Genomic DNA, 20,957 nt, shown 5'->3' on the forward strand with positions numbered 1-20,957 from the left:
TCGAAGTAATCGCCAAGATCAGCGCACACCGATAATAGGCTCTTATCACTAGGAAGGATTGGAGGGCTGGTTATGCAGATCCTTCAAGGGGGCGCTCCTGCTAGTAACTCTATATATCACACAGCTCAGCTTCTCTCCTCTATCATATAACCCTATATATCACACAGCTCAGCTTCTCTCCTCTATCCTATAACCCTATATATCACACAGCTCAGCTTCTCTCCTCTATCCTATAACCCTATATATCACACAGCTCAGCTTCTCTCCTCTATCATATAACCCTATATATCACACAGCTCAGCTTCTCTCCCCTATCCTATCACCCTATATATCACAGAGCTCAGCTTCTTTCCTCTATCCTATACCCCTATATATCACACAGCTCAGCTTCTCTCCTTCTATCATATAATCCTATATATCACACAGCTCAGCTTCTCTCCTCTATCCTATATATCACACAGCTCAGCTTCTCTCCTTCTATCATATAATCCTATATATCACACAGCTCAGCTTCTCTCCTCTATCCTATATATCACACAGCTCAGCTTCTCTCCTTCTATCATATAACCCTATATATCACACAGCTCAGCTTCTCTCCTCTATCCTATAACCCTATATATCACACAGCTCAGCTTCTCTCCTCTATCCTATAACCCTATATATCACAGAGCTCAGCTTCTCTCCTCTATCATATAACCCTATATATCACACAGCTCAGCTTCTCTCCTCTATCATATACCACTATATATCACAGAGCTCAGCTTCTCTCCCCTATCCTATCACCCTATATATCACACAGCTCAGCTTCTCTCCTCTATCATATAACCCTATATATCACACAGCTCAGCTTCTCTCCTCTATCCTATAACCCTATATATCACACAGCTCAGCTTCTCTCCTCTATCATATAACCCTATATATCACACAGCTCAGCTTCTCTCCTCTATCCTATATATCACACAGCTCAGCTTCTCTCTCTCTATCATATAACCTATATATCACAGTGCTCAGCTTCTCTCCTCTATCATATAACCTATATATCACACAGCTCAGCTTCTCTCCCTCTATCATATAACCCTATATATCACACAGCTCAGCTTCTCTCCTCTATCATATAACCCTATATATCACACAGCTCAGCTTCTCTCCTCTATCATATAACCCTATATATCACACAGCTCAGCTTCTCTCCTCTACCCTATATACCACACAGCTCAGCTTCTCTCCTCTATCCTATACCCCTATATATCACACAGCTCAGCTTCTCTCCTCTATCATATAACCCTATATATCACACAGCTCAGCTTCTCTCCTCTATCATATAACCCTATATATCACACAGCTCAGCTTCTCTCCTCTATCATATAACCCTATATATCACACAGCTCAGCTTCTCTCCTCTATCCTATAACCCTATATATCACACAGCTCAGCTTCTCTCCTCTATCCTATATATCACACAGCTCAGCTTCTCTCCTTCTATCATATAACCCTATATATCACACAGCTCAGCTTCTCTCCTCTATCCTATAACCCTATATATCACAGAGCTCAGCTTCTCTCCTCTATCATATAACCCTATATATCACACAGCTCAGCTTCTCTCCTCTATCCTATAACCCTATATATCACACAGCTCAGCTTCTCTCCTCTATCATATAACCCTATATATCACACAGCTCAGCTTCTCTCCTCTATCATATAACCCTATATATCACACAGCTCAGCTTCTCTCCTCTATCCTATAACCCTATATATCACACAGCTCAGCTTCTCTCCTCTATCCTATATATCACACAGCTCAGCTTCTCTCCTTCTATCATATAACCCTATATATCACACAGCTCAGCTTCTCTCCTCTATCCTATAACCCTATATATCACACAGCTCAGCTTCTCTCCTCTATCCTATAACCCTATATATCACAGAGCTCAGCTTCTCTCCTCTATCATATAACCCTATATATCACACAGCTCAGCTTCTCTCCTCTATCCTATAACCCTATATATCACACAGCTCAGCTTCTCTCCTCTATCATATACCACTATATATCACAGAGCTCAGCTTCTCTCCCCTATCCTATCACCCTATATATCACACAGCTCAGCTTCTCTCCTCTATCATATAACCCTATATATCACACAGCTCAGCTTCTCTCCTCTATCCTATAACCCTATATATCACACAGCTCAGCTTCTCTCCTCTATCATATAACCCTATATATCACACAGCTCAGCTTCTCTCCTCTATCCTATATATCACACAGCTCAGCTTCTCTCTCTCTATCATATAACCTATATATCACAGTGCTCAGCTTCTCTCCTCTATCATATAACCTATATATCACACAGCTCAGCTTCTCTCCCTCTATCATATAACCCTATATATCACACAGCTCAGCTTCTCTCCTCTATCATATAACCCTATATATCACACAGCTCAGCTTCTCTCCTCTATCATATAACCCTATATATCACACAGCTCAGCTTCTCTCCTCTACCCTATATACCACACAGCTCAGCTTCTCTCCTCTATCCTATACCCCTATATATCACAGAGCTCAGCTTCTCTCCTCTATCATATAACCCTATATATCACACAGCTCAGCTTCTCTCCTCTATCATATAACCCTATATATCACACAGCTCAGCTTCTCTCCTCTATCCTATAACCCTATATATCACACAGCTCAGCTTCTCTCCTCTATCCTATATATCACACAGCTCAGCTTCTCTCCTTCTATCATATAACCCTATATATCACACAGCTCAGCTTCTCTCCTCTATCCTATAACCCTATATATCACACAGCTCAGCTTCTCTCCTCTATCCTATAACCCTATATATCACAGAGCTCAGCTTCTCTCCTCTATCATATAACCCTATATATCACACAGCTCAGCTTCTCTCCTCTATCCTATAACCCTATATATCACACAGCTCAGCTTCTCTCCTCTATCATATACCACTATATATCACAGAGCTCAGCTTCTCTCCCCTATCCTATCACCCTATATATCACACAGCTCAGCTTCTCTCCTCTATCATATAACCCTATATATCACACAGCTCAGCTTCTCTCCTCTATCCTATAACCCTATATATCACACAGCTCAGCTTCTCTCCTCTATCATATAACCCTATATATCACACAGCTCAGCTTCTCTCCTCTATCCTATATATCACACAGCTCAGCTTCTCTCTCTCTATCATATAACCTATATATCACAGAGCTCAGCTTCTCTCCCTCTATCATATAACCCTATATATCACACAGCTCAGCTTCTCTCCTCCATCCTATAACCATATATATCACACAGCTCAGCTTCTCTCCTCTATCCTATATATCACACAGCTCAGCTTCTCTCCTCTATCCTATATATCACACAGCTCAGCTTCTCTCTCTCTATCATATAACCTATATATCACAGTGCTCAGCTTCTCTCCTCTATCATATAACCTATATATCACACAGCTCAGCTTCTCTCCCTCTATCATATAACCCTATATATCACACAGCTCAGCTTCTCTCCTCCATCCTATAACCATATATATCACACAGCTCAGCTTCTCTCCTCCATCCTATAATCCTATATCCAGGTTGTCATAATTGATTGGTAAATGACGTTATTATTTCGCCTCCTCAGGTGAAGGTGACGCAGGAGGTGAAGGTTCGCTTTGTGGAGCAGCTCTCAAGTCTGCAGACCAAGCAGCAGCAGGACACTGAACTCCTGGAAGACATCAGGTGAGGAGTATAGAAGGTATATAGTCTGCCGTATACATCAGATTTAGGAGGTTCTGTCTCCTGAGCTTTCTGTCCTCTTTGCTCGACCTCTGTTTTGGTTTTAGAGTCTCTGGATTATTGGATGCCGGAGTACGGGATCTTACAGCGCTATCTGCTCCGTCGCCTTGTTATGACCATTGCTTCCCTTTCCCAGTTAACCCTACAATCCCTGGTAGTTTTGACATAAGATGCTATCTCTTGAATTGAAGGAAGTGTCTGCGCAGAGTTGCAGTCGGGATCCAGCGCCGGGACTCTCTATGGAGCATACTTTAGTCGTGCATTCACTTCCTTTCAGTGGGAAGCTAAGTAAACTTTGGAGAAGTCAGGCTTTTTTCTTACCGAGTGGGTGGATTGCAGCACATTAAAGGAGAAGCCCCCTTAAAGGAGTTCTCCGCCTTTGTAGTATTAGTGGCCTATCCTTAAAACAGGTCATCAATATTACACCTGCGCAATTCCCACAGATCAACTGTTTCAGGACAGCCGGGCTCCGGGTCATGTTCACACGCCAAGGGCCACGCTGCTCACTTGCGCTACACGGAGTAGTGGCTGCTTTAGGTATTGCAGCACTGTCTGTGACTATGATCTAATATTAAAGTCATATCTTAAAGGGGTTGTCCAGGGAGTATTTAATAACTTACCTGACCCAGGGATTGCAGTGATGCCATGGTTCCCCAGGTCTTGTGTTCATTGACAGCATTCGGGTCCCTGGGTTTTGCAGGGGTGTGAAATCGGGGGAGGAGTGGACGGAGCGACTCCGGATCAGGGTGACGTTGCCTCCAATCACTTTACACAGAGGGTAGGACGTAACCAATGCATAAAAAGCATCCACTGGACCACGTAAGTGAATAAATACTCCCCAGACAACCCCTTTAAATATAGGCCACTGATATTACAATGGTGGATAACGCTTTGAACTAGTACTTGGAATAGTCTGGGGCCGACTCATTGACCTATATGGGAAAATTTTCTAGACGTGCTCTATGCTGGGATTGGGAATAAATAAACTGACGACATGCAATGATGGGTCACTATGGGTGTTATCTGTAAAGGTGTGAACATCTATTGTAATCCTTGCAGAGGTTTTATCCTTTAGCTGTCTTGTCTGTGATGTAAATGCTACAAAGAAAATCCCTACTGAATTGGCAAGTATCAGTCTATTATTAGGCTTAGCGGCCAGAGTTAATATTGCGAGATCTAGAACTTTTTGTAAAACACAGATTACAAATGTGACCAAGTATAGGACCGGCTTCATAGGTTGCGGTTCTTCTCTCCGTGTATCGGCGCTCAGGCTCCCACCGTCAGGACCCATCCGTGATTACTTCTGCTTTCTAAGCACTTCATTATAGTCTACGAGAAAAACCACAACCACATGCACACTTAGAATAGTACACCATGAGATGTCTTAAAGGGGCGGCCGAACTCCTGCAAGAAAGTGAATAGAACCATATAAAGATAAAGGACAGACTCTGCAGGTGCACCATTGTCTGTTTGTGCATTGCCAGGAGGAATAATGGAGGGACAGCGCCATGCATAGTCTTAGCAAACGATGCTCCAGAGTGGTTTTCGCATAAGGAATACAAGTATGTACGAAGACAGACCTGTCAGGAGAGATGACGCTGCCTCTATAAAGAAGACAGGATAGTCCCATAAGCTCCTGACTGCGCTGGTCTGGCGGTTGTATTAGACAGCCCCGTTGTAAAGGTGGATTGGGTTACAGACCAGCCGGGAGTCTATGGAGTTAGCGCAACGTCAAGGTAAAGAGGAAATGTCCTGTCTGAATGAATCATCCGCGTGATCATTTATTCATAGACGCTGCCGCAGTGAAAGCCTGTTGTGATCTGTTGTGTCGCAGACTAAGATCTGTACGTATAGGATCAGGGAGTCAGGACTCAGTGTTTGTAGAAAACATGTATACATATACACTGTGCCACATACAGGTATATACATCCTGTGTTATCCTATATAATGCAGATGATGCCAGGGTGGCTTTGTTGATCAAACAGGGATGTGATATACTGGTGCCAGTAACCTATCTATCTGCAGGGCTGGGTGATATACTGGTATGGTGACAGTAACCTATCTATCTGCAGGGCTGGGGTGATATGCTGGTTCTGGTGACAGTAACCTATCTATCTGCAGGGCTGGGGTGATATGCTGGTTCTGGTGACAGTAACCTATCTATCTGCAGGGCTGGGGTGATATGCTGGTTCTGGTGACAGTAACCTATCTATCTGCAGCACTGGGGTGATATGCTGGTTCTGGTGACAGTAACCTATCTATCTGCAGGGCTGGGGTGATATGCTGGTTCTGGTGACAGTAACCTATCTATCTGCAGGGCTGGGGGATATAATGGCAGGGAATATATACTTTCTGTATGCTTGTGTTGAGGTTATGTTTGTTCCTGTTTGCACTATTTCCTTCCCCAAATTTGCACATCTTAGGACGTAGCTGTCTGGACAGACTTTCGCCTCAGGTAGCGTCCTCCTCCTGCTTTTCTGCTCTCAGACTTCTGGCAGGTTACCTAATCCCTCGGCAAAGAATTCTGCAGAACATCAAACACAATGTGAACTTTGCCTTCTGTAATGATATTAAATAGGAACAGCCTAAATAAAGCTTAGCGACACTCATAAGGTGAGAAACCAGGTCTGGCTCCAGCAAGAATAACCCCCCGCCAAGGTGTGAGCTACTAGTCCAGATCCAGCTGTGAGTGCTGTGGAAGGGGACAGAGAAAAATAAAAGCCCCAGTATCTCCTTCCCACCAAGTAAGTGTGCTGGCCACAGACCTATTACCTATAGCCCTGTGAATATTGGTGATCTATCCAAAGGATATCAAATTAGTGGGGGTCCGACACCCGGCACACCAATCGATCAGATGTTCTAAGCAGTTGATACACAGAGAATGGAGCAGGAAGCAAACAGCACTGTGTAGTGGTTGAATTGAGTTACTGCAATTTGGCTCCTGTTCAAGTAAATGAGATCTGAGCTGCAGTACTCGATCTGGCCACTACACCGAGAACGGCGCTGTCTGCTTCCTGCTCCATTTTCTGTGTATCAGAAGCTGAGAACAGCCGATCAGTGGGGCCGGGATCGGTAAGTGACGCCACGGGCCCCACATGCACTATTATACTCGGGGGTGGGGGGGCAGGGGGTGTCTTTTTGGTGATATGCTGGTTCTGGTGACAGTAACCTATCTATCTGCAGGGCTGGGGTGATATGCTGGTTCTGGTGACAGTAACCTATCTATCTGCAGGGCTGGGGTGATATACTGGGTCTGGTGACAGTAACCTATCTATCTGCAGGGCTGGGGTGATATGCTGGCTCTGGTGACAGTAACCTATCTATCTGCAGGGCTGGGGTGATATACTGGGTCTGGTGACACTAACCTATCTATCTGCAGAGCTGGGGTGATATACTGGGTCTGGTGACAGTAACCTATCTATCTGCAGGGCTGGGGTGATATGCTGGTTCTGGTGACAGTAACCTATCTATCTGCAGGGCTGGGGTGATATGCTGGTTCTGGTGACAGTAACCTATCTATCTGCAGGGCTGGGGGATATAATGGCAGGGAATATATACTTTCTGTATGCTTGTGTTGAGGTTATGTTTGTTCCTGTTTGCACTATTTCCTTCCCCAAATTTGCACATCTTAGGACGTAGCTGTCTGGACAGACTTTCGCCTCAGGTAGCGTCCTCCTCCTGCTTTTCTGCTCTCAGACTTCTGGCAGGTTACCTAATCCCTCGGCAAAGAATTCTGCAGAACATCAAACACAATGTGAACTTTGCCTTCTGTAATGATATTAAATAGGAACAGCCTAAATAAAGCTTAGCGACACTCATAAGGTGAGAAACCAGGTCTGGCTCCAGCAAGAATAACCCCCCGCCAAGGTGTGAGCTACTAGTCCAGATCCAGCTGTGAGTGCTGTGGAAGGGGACAGAGAAAAATAAAAGCCCCAGTATCTCCTTCCCACCAAGTAAGTGTGCTGGCCACAGACCTATTACCTATAGCCCTGTGAATATTGGTGATCTATCCAAAGGATATCAAATTAGTGGGGGTCCGACACCCGGCACACCAATCAATCAGATGTTCTAAGCAGTTGATACACAGAGAATGGAGCAGGAAGCAAACAGCACTGTGTAGTGGTTGAATTGAGTTACTGCAATTTGGCTCCTGTTCAAGTAAATGAGATCTGAGCTGCAGTACTCGATCTGGCCACTACACCGAGAACGGCGCTGTCTGCTTCCTGCTCCATTTTCTGTGTATCAGAAGCTGAGAACAGCCGATCAGTGGGGCCGGGATCGGTAAGTGACGCCACGGGCCCCACATGCACTATTATACTCGGGGGTGGGGGGGCAGGGGGTGTCTTTTTGGTGATATGCTGGTTCTGGTGACAGTAACCTATCTATCTGCAGGGCTGGGGTGATATGCTGGTTCTGGTGACAGTAACCTATCTATCTGCAGGGCTGGGGTGATATACTGGGTCTGGTGACAGTAACCTATCTATCTGCAGGGCTGGGGTGATATGCTGGCTCTGGTGACAGTAACCTATCTATCTGCAGGGCTGGGGTGATATACTGGGTCTGGTGACAGTAACCTATCTATCTGCAGGACTGGGGTGATATGCTGGTTCTGGTGACAGTAACCTATCTATCTGCAGGGCTGGGGTGATATGCTGGCTCTGGTGACACTAACCTATCTATCTGCAGGGCTGGGGTGATATGCTGGTTCTGGTGACAGTAACCTATCTATCTGCAGGGCTGGGGTGATATGCTGGTTCTGGTGACAGTAACCTATCTATCTGCAGGGCTGGGGTGATATGCTGGCTCTGGTGACACTAACCTACCTGTCAAAAGTTCGCCACAGGGCCGCACCATTCCTAGTTACGCCACTCCCCCAGTCCCATGTTGTCTGTTATCGGTGTATACATATAACCTAACATTTATGGGTGTACATGTAGTCCTTAGTCCTTGCCCATTTCAGTCCTGATTGTCCCTTCTAGTCCAGGATCTTCCTGGAGACCAAACATCTGGTCTAGTCGTGCTCCATTGCTACGATATCCATTTGTCCTATGGTTTGACATTCTGCTGCCTCATATGATGCAATGATTATCTTACATTTTCTGAGTGCCCTATTCAGCGGGGGGGAGGAGAGCACAAACATCCAGCGCTTGCTTTATAGGAGCAGGCGGAGGTTTGTGGCGTTTACATCCTTTGTAGTTAGTACATAATGGACACAATGACTGCAGCTAAAAGCAGCTTATAAATAGCCGAGTGCCAGGTAAGGAGGATTTTTCTGATGCCAGTTCTATTTTTACGGATGTGCAGCAGTTGTAGGACAGCAGAGTCGCGGAGTCAGCAGGTCAATATTCTGGAGGGCCGATGGCTTCATCTCAGACGCTATGTTGCAAGTACAATGGGAGGCTGACCCAGTTTGTACAGTCGCTTTGTATTCCTTATCATCTGACTAGTCTGTGAGACTCGGACAATGTAGATGTTTACAGAAGATCTTTGTCTTTTCGATGAAAGTATTGACCCTACTAAAGTCATCATAACCTATAACCGTGATGGCGAACCTGTGGCACCGGTGCCAGAGGTGGCAATCAGAGCCCTCTCTTTGAGCACCCATCCATGGAGCAGATTGTACTGGCCACAGTGGAGCTGATTGTACTGTGTGTGGGCCACTGTGCAGCAGATTGGACTGTGTGATGGCCACAGTGGTGCTGATTGTACTGTGTGAGGGCCACTGTGCAGCAGATTATACTGTGTGGGGGCCACTGTGCAGCAGATTATACTGTGTGGCGGACACTGTGCAGCAGATTATACTGTGTGGGGGCCACTGTGCAGCAGATTATACTGTGTGGGGGCCACTGTGCAGCAGATTATACTGTGTGGGGGCCACTGTGCAGCAGATTATACTGTGTGGGGGCCACTGTGCAGCAGATTATACTGTGTGGGGGCCACTGTGCAGCAGATTATACTGTGTGGGGGCCACTGTGCAGCAGATTATACTGTGTGGGGGCCACTGTGCAGCAGATTGGACTGTGCGGGGGTCACAGTGGAGCACAAAGCTGTATAAAGCCCCATTCCTATCACCATATTCCGCAGGTCTGTAATTGTGTGTAATTGTGGATCCGCACATTATTAAGGTTAAATTCCTGTGTTGCCACTTTGTGATAAATTAGTGGGTTTTGGGTTGCAGTTTGGGCACTCGGCCTCTAAAAGTTTTGCCATCACTGGTCTATAATGTCTTGTAGTGTCATTATCACATCCCAGTACAGGCAGCACAACCCCCGACCTCCTGGGTTTGTTTTTCATGTCCCCAAATGGACTCTTTATAGACATCATTTTTCTATACTACAGATACATTATGTGAGGTAGACATTGATCCCTCCCGTATAGCACAGCTGTCCCTGGCACTGTATATGTCTCCTATAAATACGTCTCTCGATCAGTACGTCTTGCGGGCTTCATGGAAGCAATGTCTGTTGCGACACAAGTTTTTTTTTTTTTATTGCAGGGCACATAAATAGTTAATTTGTACTGCCTTTAATGCTGTGTGCGGACAAGTCCTGACACATTATATACACCGGATTACAGCATTGTCACCGCACCGGAGCTTAGGAAGCTTTGGGCCTTATGGGTAAGAAGTGTCGCAGCAAAATGTAGGCCCTACAAGGCAGTCAGGATCTATGGCGATGTGTTTTGTAAAGTGGCCGGGGTGGCCATTGTGGGCCAGGAGACCCTTTGAGGCACATTTAGCCCCCATGGACACGACAGTGGGCTTTGTTACTGCTGCCCCATTTGTTTCTTATGGCCCTTACACATGATGGTTGTATTATTATGGCTCCATGTATAGGGCCGTGAGCCCAGAGACAGGATCTCTATTGGTTTAGCGACTTGACTGCTGATGTTAATGGCGCCATTGTGGACCTGGCCTTGTTCATCGCTCCTTTTTGGAAACTTCTAGTTAATCCATTGCAGGATACCTGTATCCTGTGATACTTCTTTCCCCTCCTTTAGGCCCTGTTCACATCACGATAATGGTCTCCCGTTACAATACATCACCTATAGTGTCCCATAGTAAGTATAGTATACCTATAGTATATTTCGTCCTCAATTGCGGATTTACATGGCCCCATTCACATTCGCAGGTTTTACGGCCATGTGTCTAGGCCGTATCCGTAATATTGTAAGCGGCCATTTTCTTGTGGCCTGGGCATGCGCAGTCGGCTCTGCCCGAGGCATAGAAGTTTGAACTCAGCGCCGGAAGAAGACGTGAAGAGAAGATGTTCCTGAAGAAGATGGAGGCGGCGCTGGAGAGTTCTCTCGCAGCATTGGGGACACCCCCAGTGCTGTTTGAGCCCGGGGACCCGCCCCAGTGCTGCGAGAGAACTCATTTGTATACCGACGAAAACCGGGATTTCTACCGAATTGTGGCACGGAGAAGACATCTAAAGGTAGGAGAAGAATAGACTTGAGTTTTAATGATAGGATCCCTTTAAGTTTCTGGCGTTTGTAGGACTATATAGATAACGTGACGGCTGTATCCTATGGAGGTTCTGGTTGGCGCCCAACGTCGGTCTCAGACCATGTGTTAACAGCGCCTTGCATCATTCTGAAGTCCGCACTGTGCGCTAAAATCTGCACCCGACCAATTTTGTAAACCCCATTCACATGTCGTGTACTTTACTTTTGAATTCTGGTGCCAGGCACGAAATGTTCATCCAGATCCTCCTGATTCATGAATCTACAAGAAGAAGAAATAAGGGTTTTTTCAATTTTTTGTAGCAATGTAGATCTGCCATTCTTGATTTGTGGAAAGCTGGGTGCTGCCTGATAGATAGTGCCCTATCAGAACAACCTCTGTCTATATGGATGTGTATAACAGTGGGGGGAGAGGGGGGGGGGAGCATCCAGAGATACCTTGTGTTATTTAGTGTGGGGTCTGGTGCCCCTACATAGTCCCTGGAGTAGGCGGCGTGTAATAGTATATTTACCTCTCGGTAGCGGCAACGTGCGGTTGTCTGCAGCTTCTCCATTATTACGGCTCATTGCCGCCGCCAGACCAGCCGAGATCACCAGATAAGCCATTGGCTCGGGTGGTGTTTTAACATCCGAGAAGCCTTAAAAGGAAAGTGTTGCAAGCAAATAACCTATTGTTTAAATCTTAATTTTTACAAATTTTTGGTGATATTTAAAATTTTTCAAATTATTTTCTATATTTAAAAAAATCCTAAAAATCTTTCAATTACAAACCTTGTGGAAATCCTGTAGACCACACAGGGGTTGAAAGGGTTGTCCAACGAGTATTACTTTCCGCCCTTACTCCGGGGTTTCTTTTTCATGCTGGACCAGAGGGGTTCCCGGCTGGTATCGACCCCAGGTCACGTGATCGAAACCAGCACCTGGGTTGGCCCCTCCTCTCCTCAACTGTCACAGGGGTTGGTCCAATTCCTGGCCAACCCCTTTACGGTTTCTCTTTAGCAACAAATGGTATTGATAATTCCCTGAATTTTGGACCACCGCCCTTCCAACCTAACATCGTTAACGCAAATTTTTGTTTTCTAGGTCCTTCTGCAAGCAACGGGCCGCCATTGAAAAGGAATATGGTCAGGTAAGGTGGAGCGAGTTCTCTGACTATTTTGGGAATTTTATAGATACTGATGCATAAGATTTGGATCCCCAGTCTTGACTATGGTTTCAGTTCAGATTCCTGAAATACAGCTTGCCCAAAGTTGGGTTTTTCCAGGATTTGATCACCTATTTTTAGGATAGGTTGTCAATTGAATGTCTGTGGGGGTTCGATAGAGTACCTGGAGGCGTCTTTGGTGGACCCTAAGGGCCCCTTCACACGGCGTAAGTGCACCGCTCATGTGGACACGTATACACGTGTCCGAGCGCGGCGCTTCAAAACAGATCTCACTGATTTCAATGGGAAGCGCGCGTATATCGGCATATACGCGCGCTTCCCATTGAAATAATTGGCTCTGTATTGAAGCGCCGCGCTCGGACACGTGTATACGTGTCTAAATGAGCGGTGCGCTTATACCATGTGAAGGGACCCTAACACAATAATGGTCCAGCAGAAGACTCCCAAATTTTGAAGGGTGCTATGGTCTATTTCAATGTTGGACTGGCCCATCAGAACACCAGAGGATCCTCCAGTGGGTCCAATAATAGTCCAGCAGAATACATTGAAATTTTTCGTATTTCCTAGGGGGTGTTAGCAGGTAGGCCCCTAAACTTATTACCTAATGGGCCCAAGGCAGTGCCGCACCTCCCATGAGGCGACCTGAAGCAACCGCTTCAGGCGGCGCTATGTCAGGGCCCCAGAGAGGGCGGCATTTTTGATTACCTAAGCTGCTCCGGCAGCCTCCCCTCACGCTCAGGCAGAGAGCAGGTCCTCTCCGTGCCTGCTGTCTGCCTGCGAACGGCGCTAAGCCCCGCCCCCTGCGCCCCGCCACGCTCCCTCCGCTCCGCCCCCTCCTCCCGGGAGGGGGGGGGGGCGCTTTCCGTAGTTCGCCTTGGGCGGCGAAAGGGGTAGGTTCACCCCTGGCCCAAGGAACCTCAGTCTGAATCTGTTGGTAGGCCTGTGGAGTCAGTCGGACTCCTGCTGATCTTTAACTAAGGATCGATCCTAAGGATAGGTTATTGATTACAAAGCCTGGAAAACCCCTTTACCAAACATACTCTCATGTGGCTATGTTGAGTATTGAAAAAAAAAAGTTTTGGATTTTCAAACACAAAAACTCAAAAGAAACAAAACTGAATCGATGTGTTCTGAAAGGGTTAAACAACAGAATACTAAAAAATGGACGTTCCCTTTAAGGAGGTGTCTTTAAGGGGTTAAATAGATTTTTTTTTTAGAGCTGAAATTCTAAAGTAAATAGAGAAAAACAAAAACAAAGGCGTCCCGGCCAGGGGGCAAACTGCGAATAAACAGGGAAGGAGGCAGAACAAGCGACCCACGCAGCGAACGTGACACCCGAGCCATGTTTACTTATCAGTCAGCGACCAGACGAGTGGCCGCAGACCACGGGATGAGCACAAAGCTCTGGTGACATTGCAAACTGCTTACCCAGGCACATTAACATTCCCTTTAACATGGGACAGATCCGTCTAGAAGACACAATAAAAGAGGCTAATAATGGCACGCTGGTGGATGGATCGCCTCCAAAGGAAATATAAAGGAGGCTCTTCATTACTCGCCCATAAATCCTGCCGTCCTGGAAAGGATCTGTCGTTACATCGCTGCGGTTTATCACATCCTGACAGTAGGGCTCACTGGGCATTTTTAGAGCACAGCACAACACATAAAATGTTCTAAGTCTTCTGCCGCACAACTCCTCCGGGCTTTATAGAGGACGTTTCACTACTGCTTCCAACTCCAGTTCTTGGGCACCGATTCCGCTGCAGTTAGAATACTTTCTCTCTATCCCCCACTGTTCCTGAGCAGTTGGTGCCATAAGTTTTGGCGCCTGATAGCTCTACTGTTAAGTGAGTGGTGCCTGACATACATGTAGTCCCCTCCTGATAACCAGCCATGATGTCCTTATTGTGGTCGGGTTATCTTCTCATACATGTAGTGTCCTCCTGATAACCAGCCATGATGTCCTTATTGTGGTCGGGTTATCTTCTCATACATGTAGTGTCCTCCTGATAACCAGCCATGATGTCCTTATTGTGGTCAGGTTATCTTCTCATACATGTAGTGTCCTCCTGATAACCAGCCATGATGTCCTTATTGTGGTCGGGTTATCTTCTCATACATGTAGTGTCCTCCTGATAACCAGCCATGATGTCCTTATTGTGGTCAGGTTATCTTCTCATACATATAGTGTCCTCTTGATAACCAGCCATGATGTCCTTATTGTGGTCAGGTTATCTTCTCATACATGTAGTGTCCTCCTGATAACCAGCCATGATGTCCTTATTGTGGTGGGGTTATCTTCTCATACATGTAGTGTCCCCTCCTGATAACCAGCCATGATGTCCTTTTTGTGGTCGGGTTATCTTCTCATACATGTAGTGTCCTCCTGATAACCAGCCATGATGTCCTTATTGTGGTCGGGTTATCTTCTCATACATGTAGTGTCCTCCTGATAACCAGCCATGATGTCCTTATTGTGGTCAGGTTATCTTCTCATACATATAGTGTCCTCTTGATAACCAGCCATGATGTCCTTATTGTGGTCAGGTTATCTTCTCATACATGTAGTGTCCCCTCCTGATAACCAGCCATGATGTCCTTATTGTGGTCAGGTTATCTTCTCATACATGTAGTGTACTCCTGATAACCAGCCATGATGTCCTTATTGTGGTCAGGTTATCTTCTCATACATGTAGTGTCCCCTCCTGATAACCAGCCATGATGTCCTTATTGTGGTCGGGTTATCTTCTCATACATGTAGTGTCCCCTCCTGATAACCAGCCATGATGTCCTTATTGTGGTCAGGTTATCTTCTCATACATGTAGTGTCCCCTCCTGATAACCAGCCATGATGTCCTTATTGTGGTCGGGTTATCTTCTCATACATGTAGTGTCCTCCTGATAACCAGCCATGATGTCCTTATTGTGGTCGGGTTATCTTCTCATACATGTAGTGTCCTCCTGATAACCAGCCATGATGTCCTTATTGTGGTCGGGTTATCTTCTCATACATGTAGTGTCCTCCTGATAACCAGCCATGATGTCCTTATTGTGGTCGGGTTATCTTCTCATACATGTAGTGTCCTCCTGATAACCAGCCATGATGTCCTTATTGTGGTCAGGTTATCTTCTCATACATATAGTGTCCTCTTGATAACCAGCCATGATGTCCTTATTGTGGTCAGGTTATCTTCTCATACATGTAGTGTCCTCCTGATAACCAGCCATGATGTCCTTATTGTGGTGGGGTTATCTTCTCATACATGTAGTGTCCCCTCCTGATAACCAGCCATGATGTCCTTTTTGTGGTCGGGTTATCTTCTCATACATGTAGTGTCCTCCTGATAACCAGCCATGATGTCCTTATTGTGGTCGGGTTATCTTCTCATACATGTAGTGTCCTCCTGATAACCAGCCATGATGTCCTTATTGTGGTCAGGTTATCTTCTCATACATATAGTGTCCTCTTGATAACCAGCCATGATGTCCTTATTGTGGTCAGGTTATCTTCTCATACATGTAGTGTCCCCTCCTGATAACCAGCCATGATGTCCTTATTGTGGTCAGGTTATCTTCTCATACATGTAGTGTCCTCCTGATAACCAGCCATGATGTCCTTATTGTGGTCAGGTTATCTTCTCATACATGTAGTGTCCCCTCCTGATAACCAGCCATGATGTCCTTATTGTGGTCGGGTTATCTTCTCATACATGTAGTGTCCCCTCCTGATAACCAGCCATGATGTCCTTATTGTGGTCAGGTTATCTTCTCATACATGTAGTGTCCCCTCCTGATAACCAGCCATGATGTCCTTATTGTGGTCGGGTTATCTTCTCATACATGTAGTGTCCTCCTGATAACCAGCCATGATGTCCTTATTGTGGTCAGGTTATCTTCTCATAGTGCGTGCAGGCTCCCCCCCTAGTCAAAAAGTATATTCAGTGTGAACTGAGCCTAATATACCATCTTAATCGCTAGACCAGTTAATGGAGATCCGTGTGAAGCTTCTGCCCTGCCGAGCGTCCTCTAGATGTAGATTAGGTCTCCTTTATCGTCTCCTTGGCCGGTAGATCTGGTTTTCATCCGACAAATGCCTGAATACACTTTTTGTGGTCATGGGTCAGTCTTGTTCCTGTGTGAACTATGTTACTGGCAGCGAATACTCACAATCCCTTTCGGCTTGAGCCAATATTTGTGATCGCATTTCTAACCCTTGTGTCTGTTGGCACAGATCTGCCTGCTAGGGGAATGTGTGCGCACTATGTGCAAGTGCTAAATGTAGCAGAGCCGTGCTAAGAAAGCGCTATGTCCCGGTAAACACCGCGGCCAGACACGCGACATTCATCAACTTGCTGTTTTTGTGACCTTCAGGCTTTACAGAGGCTGGCGAGTCAATACCTGAAGAGAGACTGGCATCGAGGAAAGAATGAAACCAGTGAATGCAGGTAGGTGGGTCCACGTGACTACTGTGCGAAACCACGGATTGTTATTTAAAGGGGTTTTCCATGCTTAATAATTCATGACGTCTCCTTAAGATAGGTTATAATTACAGAACGGCAGTATCCTGTGCGAAGAGGCCGCAGCGTTCACATGAGCTTGCAGGGGAAAGAGTTACGATACGGACATGTGACCAATGAATGTGGGCCTGTGAGGCGGAGGTGGCACTCTGGGAACGTTGCTGCCACTTGAACCAGCTGATCCCAGCATGTCAAACCCACATGGATCTTCAGTTGATGAGGAACACACAGGTGCACTCGTTAGTCGTAACTCGTTACAGTCATTGCACTGTAATCAGACATCTACCTGGTAACGAGCTCATCACCTGACCATGGGGCCGTCCATCACATGACCATGAGCCCTCCATCGCATGACCATGGGTCATCCATTACATGACAATTGTTTCCGTCGCTTGACCATGGGCTGTCCAAGGGACCGTCCATCACATGACCATAGGCCCGACCATGAGCAGTCCATCGCATGACCATGGGTCATCCATTACATGACAATTGTTTCCGTCGCTTGACCATGGGCTGTCCAAGGGACCGTCCATCACATGACCATAGGCCCGACCATGAGCAGTCCATCGCATGACCATGGGTCATCCATTACATGACGATTGTTTCCATCGCTTGACCATGGGCTGTCCAAGGGACCGTCCATCTTATGACCATGGGCTGTCCATGGGGCTGTCCATCTTATGACCATGGGCTGTCCATCACATGACCATGGGGCCATCCGTCACACAACCATGGACTGATAATCCACTGATTGGATCAGTAGGTGACCTATCTGTGGGACAACCCACCATCAGAGGTCACCATTGTGTGGTATTGGAGGGAATTCTTTCACAATCTTTGACGCGTAACCGTTGCTTCATATTTTTCCAATAAATCAATAGTACAAGTCGTGATGAGGAACTTTGTCATGGAGATAAGTTTGGGGCCCCAGCTCTTACCCATTGACTTCAGGTGGTTCATTCAGACCCATTGACCTAGTCAGGTGGTAAAAACGGGTCATTCTAGAGCTTTCTGAATTCCAGCGTGGGACGGTGATAAGTCCGTTTGTGAATCTTCTTTTGATATTCCATCATGAGTTGTAGCGCTATTATTGAAAGATGGATTTAGTTATTAAACTGACCAACGGGGGCGCCATGTGCTAAAAAGTCGCCAGCGCTCTACTGACTTTGTAACTGCAGAGACCCAAACCTATTCTTGCATTCAGCCCATTGGGTTCTTCATGGCACAGGTTTCCATGGCCAACAACTACATGCAAGTCTTACGAGTCATCGAGTGGAGTGTTATAAAGTAAGAAACGCGTTCTGTGGAGCGACCAATCACACTTCCCTATGTGGCTGTTTGATGGACCAATTTGGGTTAGGCGAATGCCAAGAGAATGTTACCCGTCTGACTACGTTGGGACAACTGTAACGTTCGGTGGAGGAGGGGTAATGTTATGGGGTTGTTTTTCAGGTTTTTAATGCTTCAGAAGACCAAGACCTCCTAGGTTTCCAAGTTTGTGGGATGTCCCTCTTCTGTTCTGGCATGACTGCGTGAATTTCGGTGTTTAACAACCCGACTGACCTCACCTACACTGAACATCTTCAGGTTGAACTAGAGTGGAGATTATAAGCCAGGCCCTCTCGTCCAACACGAGTGTCTTCTGGATGAATCCTTATCAGAAGACGCTTGACAGGCAACAGCACAACCACTAGGTGGCCACATACAGACGCATATACAGTAGCCTATCACCTTGTGACACAATATTGAGAAATCACGTTGTTTCCAAAATCTGTTTATCTGGATAAATCTAGTTAAAAGAAAATGTAAGGCAGAAGACATCGGTATAAAGCCAAGTAATAGTGTAAAGTACAATAATATAAATGGGATGAGGTTCCCTAGTGTATACAACATAAGAAGTTTAGGCGTTCTCAGTTGATGTTGTGATTCATCCCAAATGTGTCTGCTGGAGTTGAGCCCAGGGCTTTGTGCAGCCACTTTAATTTCCCCAAACCAAACTCGCCCAACCACGTCTCGATGGACCTTGTTTTGTGCACTTTGTGAACAGAAAAGGACCTTCCCCAAATTGTTGCCAAGAAGGTGGGAGCCTATAAATGTCCAAAACTTCTTGGTTTGCTGAAACATTAAAATAACTCCAGGTGATATCCTTACCCAGTATGGAAAAATCTTTAAAAATGGAACCGTCTTATACAGGGTAATGTAACAGGGGCTCGCGGAAACCGCAGCCAGGTGGGTCGGGTTAGAGATGGAGAGAGGCTAATAATGGGGCAATGCCCCAAGTAATGGACTCCCACCATTACAATGGTGGTCCCAGAGCTCGCCCTGACAGGAAAACCTCCTCGCTTTCTTAACGTGTTTCATCCCAGTCCAAAGAAAGAGGGGATTCCTCAGGAGATCTATAGGGAAACACCTATATAGAAGAAGGTAAGTCCATATCTTCCTTAGTACAGTTGAAATGTGAACGTTCAACTGATAAGATCGCGAGTCACCAAGTCCAGAAATACGTCAATACAAGAGACATCAGATTTGAAGACCCACCACTTGCTCTTCTTCCTTCCCTTTCTCGACCTCTGCCTCTAGGGCGAGTCTTATTGGTTTTTTGGCTTGAATCCAAGTCCGAAAGGTCTGTCGGCGGAAGAGGCCCCAGAGCCACCAGTTGGTCTATCGGAGAGAAACGTATGGACTTGGTTATCTTTAAAGTCTTGAAGGCCTCAGTTAAACTCTGGAACCTCTCCGACACTCTGTAATTGGCAATTTCGGAGTCCGATTCAAAATTTTTGGTTACGTCTATCTGTTCCTTCCACTTTAGCTTCTCTAGAAAATAAGTCCTCTTCTCTTCCCCCAACAATAGTTGCATCAATTCAATGGAACATTTGGTGGCCCCGTTTTCCCAACGAAGAAAGGTGGGATTTCTGTTACTTGAGGCTGGTCTGACTGTAATACGTAGGCCGCAATAGGAGACACAATATGATGCTTATTGTAGCTAAGCCGCTCCACCCTAGTTGAGTACGTGAAGGACCGAGGCTTATCCGGCCAGTCTTACATTTTACCGCTTTCGTTTTGTCCTTTGGTTATGGATTCCCAATAAGATGTCTCCATTGGATTCGAGCTTCCGATTTGTGGGATTGATATCTTAATATTGACTTCTCTGTACATTGATCTTTAGTCCATTTGGTCCTAAATGCGTCGTAACTCCTTCCATTACACCAAGACCTACAACTCCCCATGTGAGCTGGAATTTATAATCCTCCATTATATCCCATGTAATACGTGCGCTGTGTTTCTGTAGACGTGAAATCACTAATTTACAAGGGGCACTAAATCACACGGGGCACGGGACTGCGTATTTCGGTCCTGATTCTGATGCGGGAAGCCGCATCAGAATTGGACCAAAATGCGACCATCGCGGCTTCCCGCTCAAGAGTAGGCCCAAATGAATGGGCCTAGTCCGGGAGGTGCTGTTGTGAGGCGGACGCCGGGGCTGACTCAGCCACGGAATCCGCCTGAAGAAAGGGTGGCTCGCTTATTTTTATCGGGAGCCGGAACATACCGCTCACGGTAAAAAGGAAGGTAGCGGTCTACCTAGACCTCTATTGTGAGGGGGCGGATTTTGAGGTGCATTCGGCGTCATAATCCGCCCCCTCTTGCCCGTGTGAACGAGCCCTAACAGCCAGACCTTAGCGAATTGTGTCCCTTATATATGTGACCACCACAAATCCTAATATTAGTTATATCATTGGATCATTTATATATATTACATTATTTTTCTATGGAGCTGGTCACTGTATGTTGGTATTATGAGTACTGTACGGTATTACTTGAACACTGTATGGTGGTATTATTTGAGCACTATGTTTTGATATAGGAATACTGTATAGAGGTTTTATTTGAGCACCGTATGATGGTATTACTTGAGCACTATATGGTGCTATTATTTGAGCACAGTATGGCGGTATTATGATTTGTATTGAACTGCTCTTTAGACACTGTACAATGCAGTATATTATCTT

General features: G+C 46.0%; 1 protein-coding gene across 1 annotated transcript in view; it reads left to right on the top strand.

Annotated features, from left to right (window-relative positions):
• FCHSD1 (FCH and double SH3 domains 1) overlaps nucleotides 1-20,957 on the top strand; it is a 50,553-nt gene that overhangs the window by 2,812 nt on the left and 26,784 nt on the right. The window contains exons 2-4 of the mRNA XM_075275351.1: nucleotides 3,647-3,744; nucleotides 12,349-12,394; nucleotides 16,802-16,875. Of these exons, the coding sequence (XP_075131452.1) occupies nucleotides 3,647-3,744; nucleotides 12,349-12,394; nucleotides 16,802-16,875 (218 nt within the window). The remainder of the gene's footprint in view (nucleotides 1-3,646; nucleotides 3,745-12,348; nucleotides 12,395-16,801; nucleotides 16,876-20,957) is intronic.

This window comes from Leptodactylus fuscus, chromosome 5 (genome assembly GCF_031893055.1).
Source record: "Leptodactylus fuscus isolate aLepFus1 chromosome 5, aLepFus1.hap2, whole genome shotgun sequence".
Lineage (NCBI taxonomy): Eukaryota > Metazoa > Chordata > Amphibia > Anura > Leptodactylidae > Leptodactylus > Leptodactylus fuscus.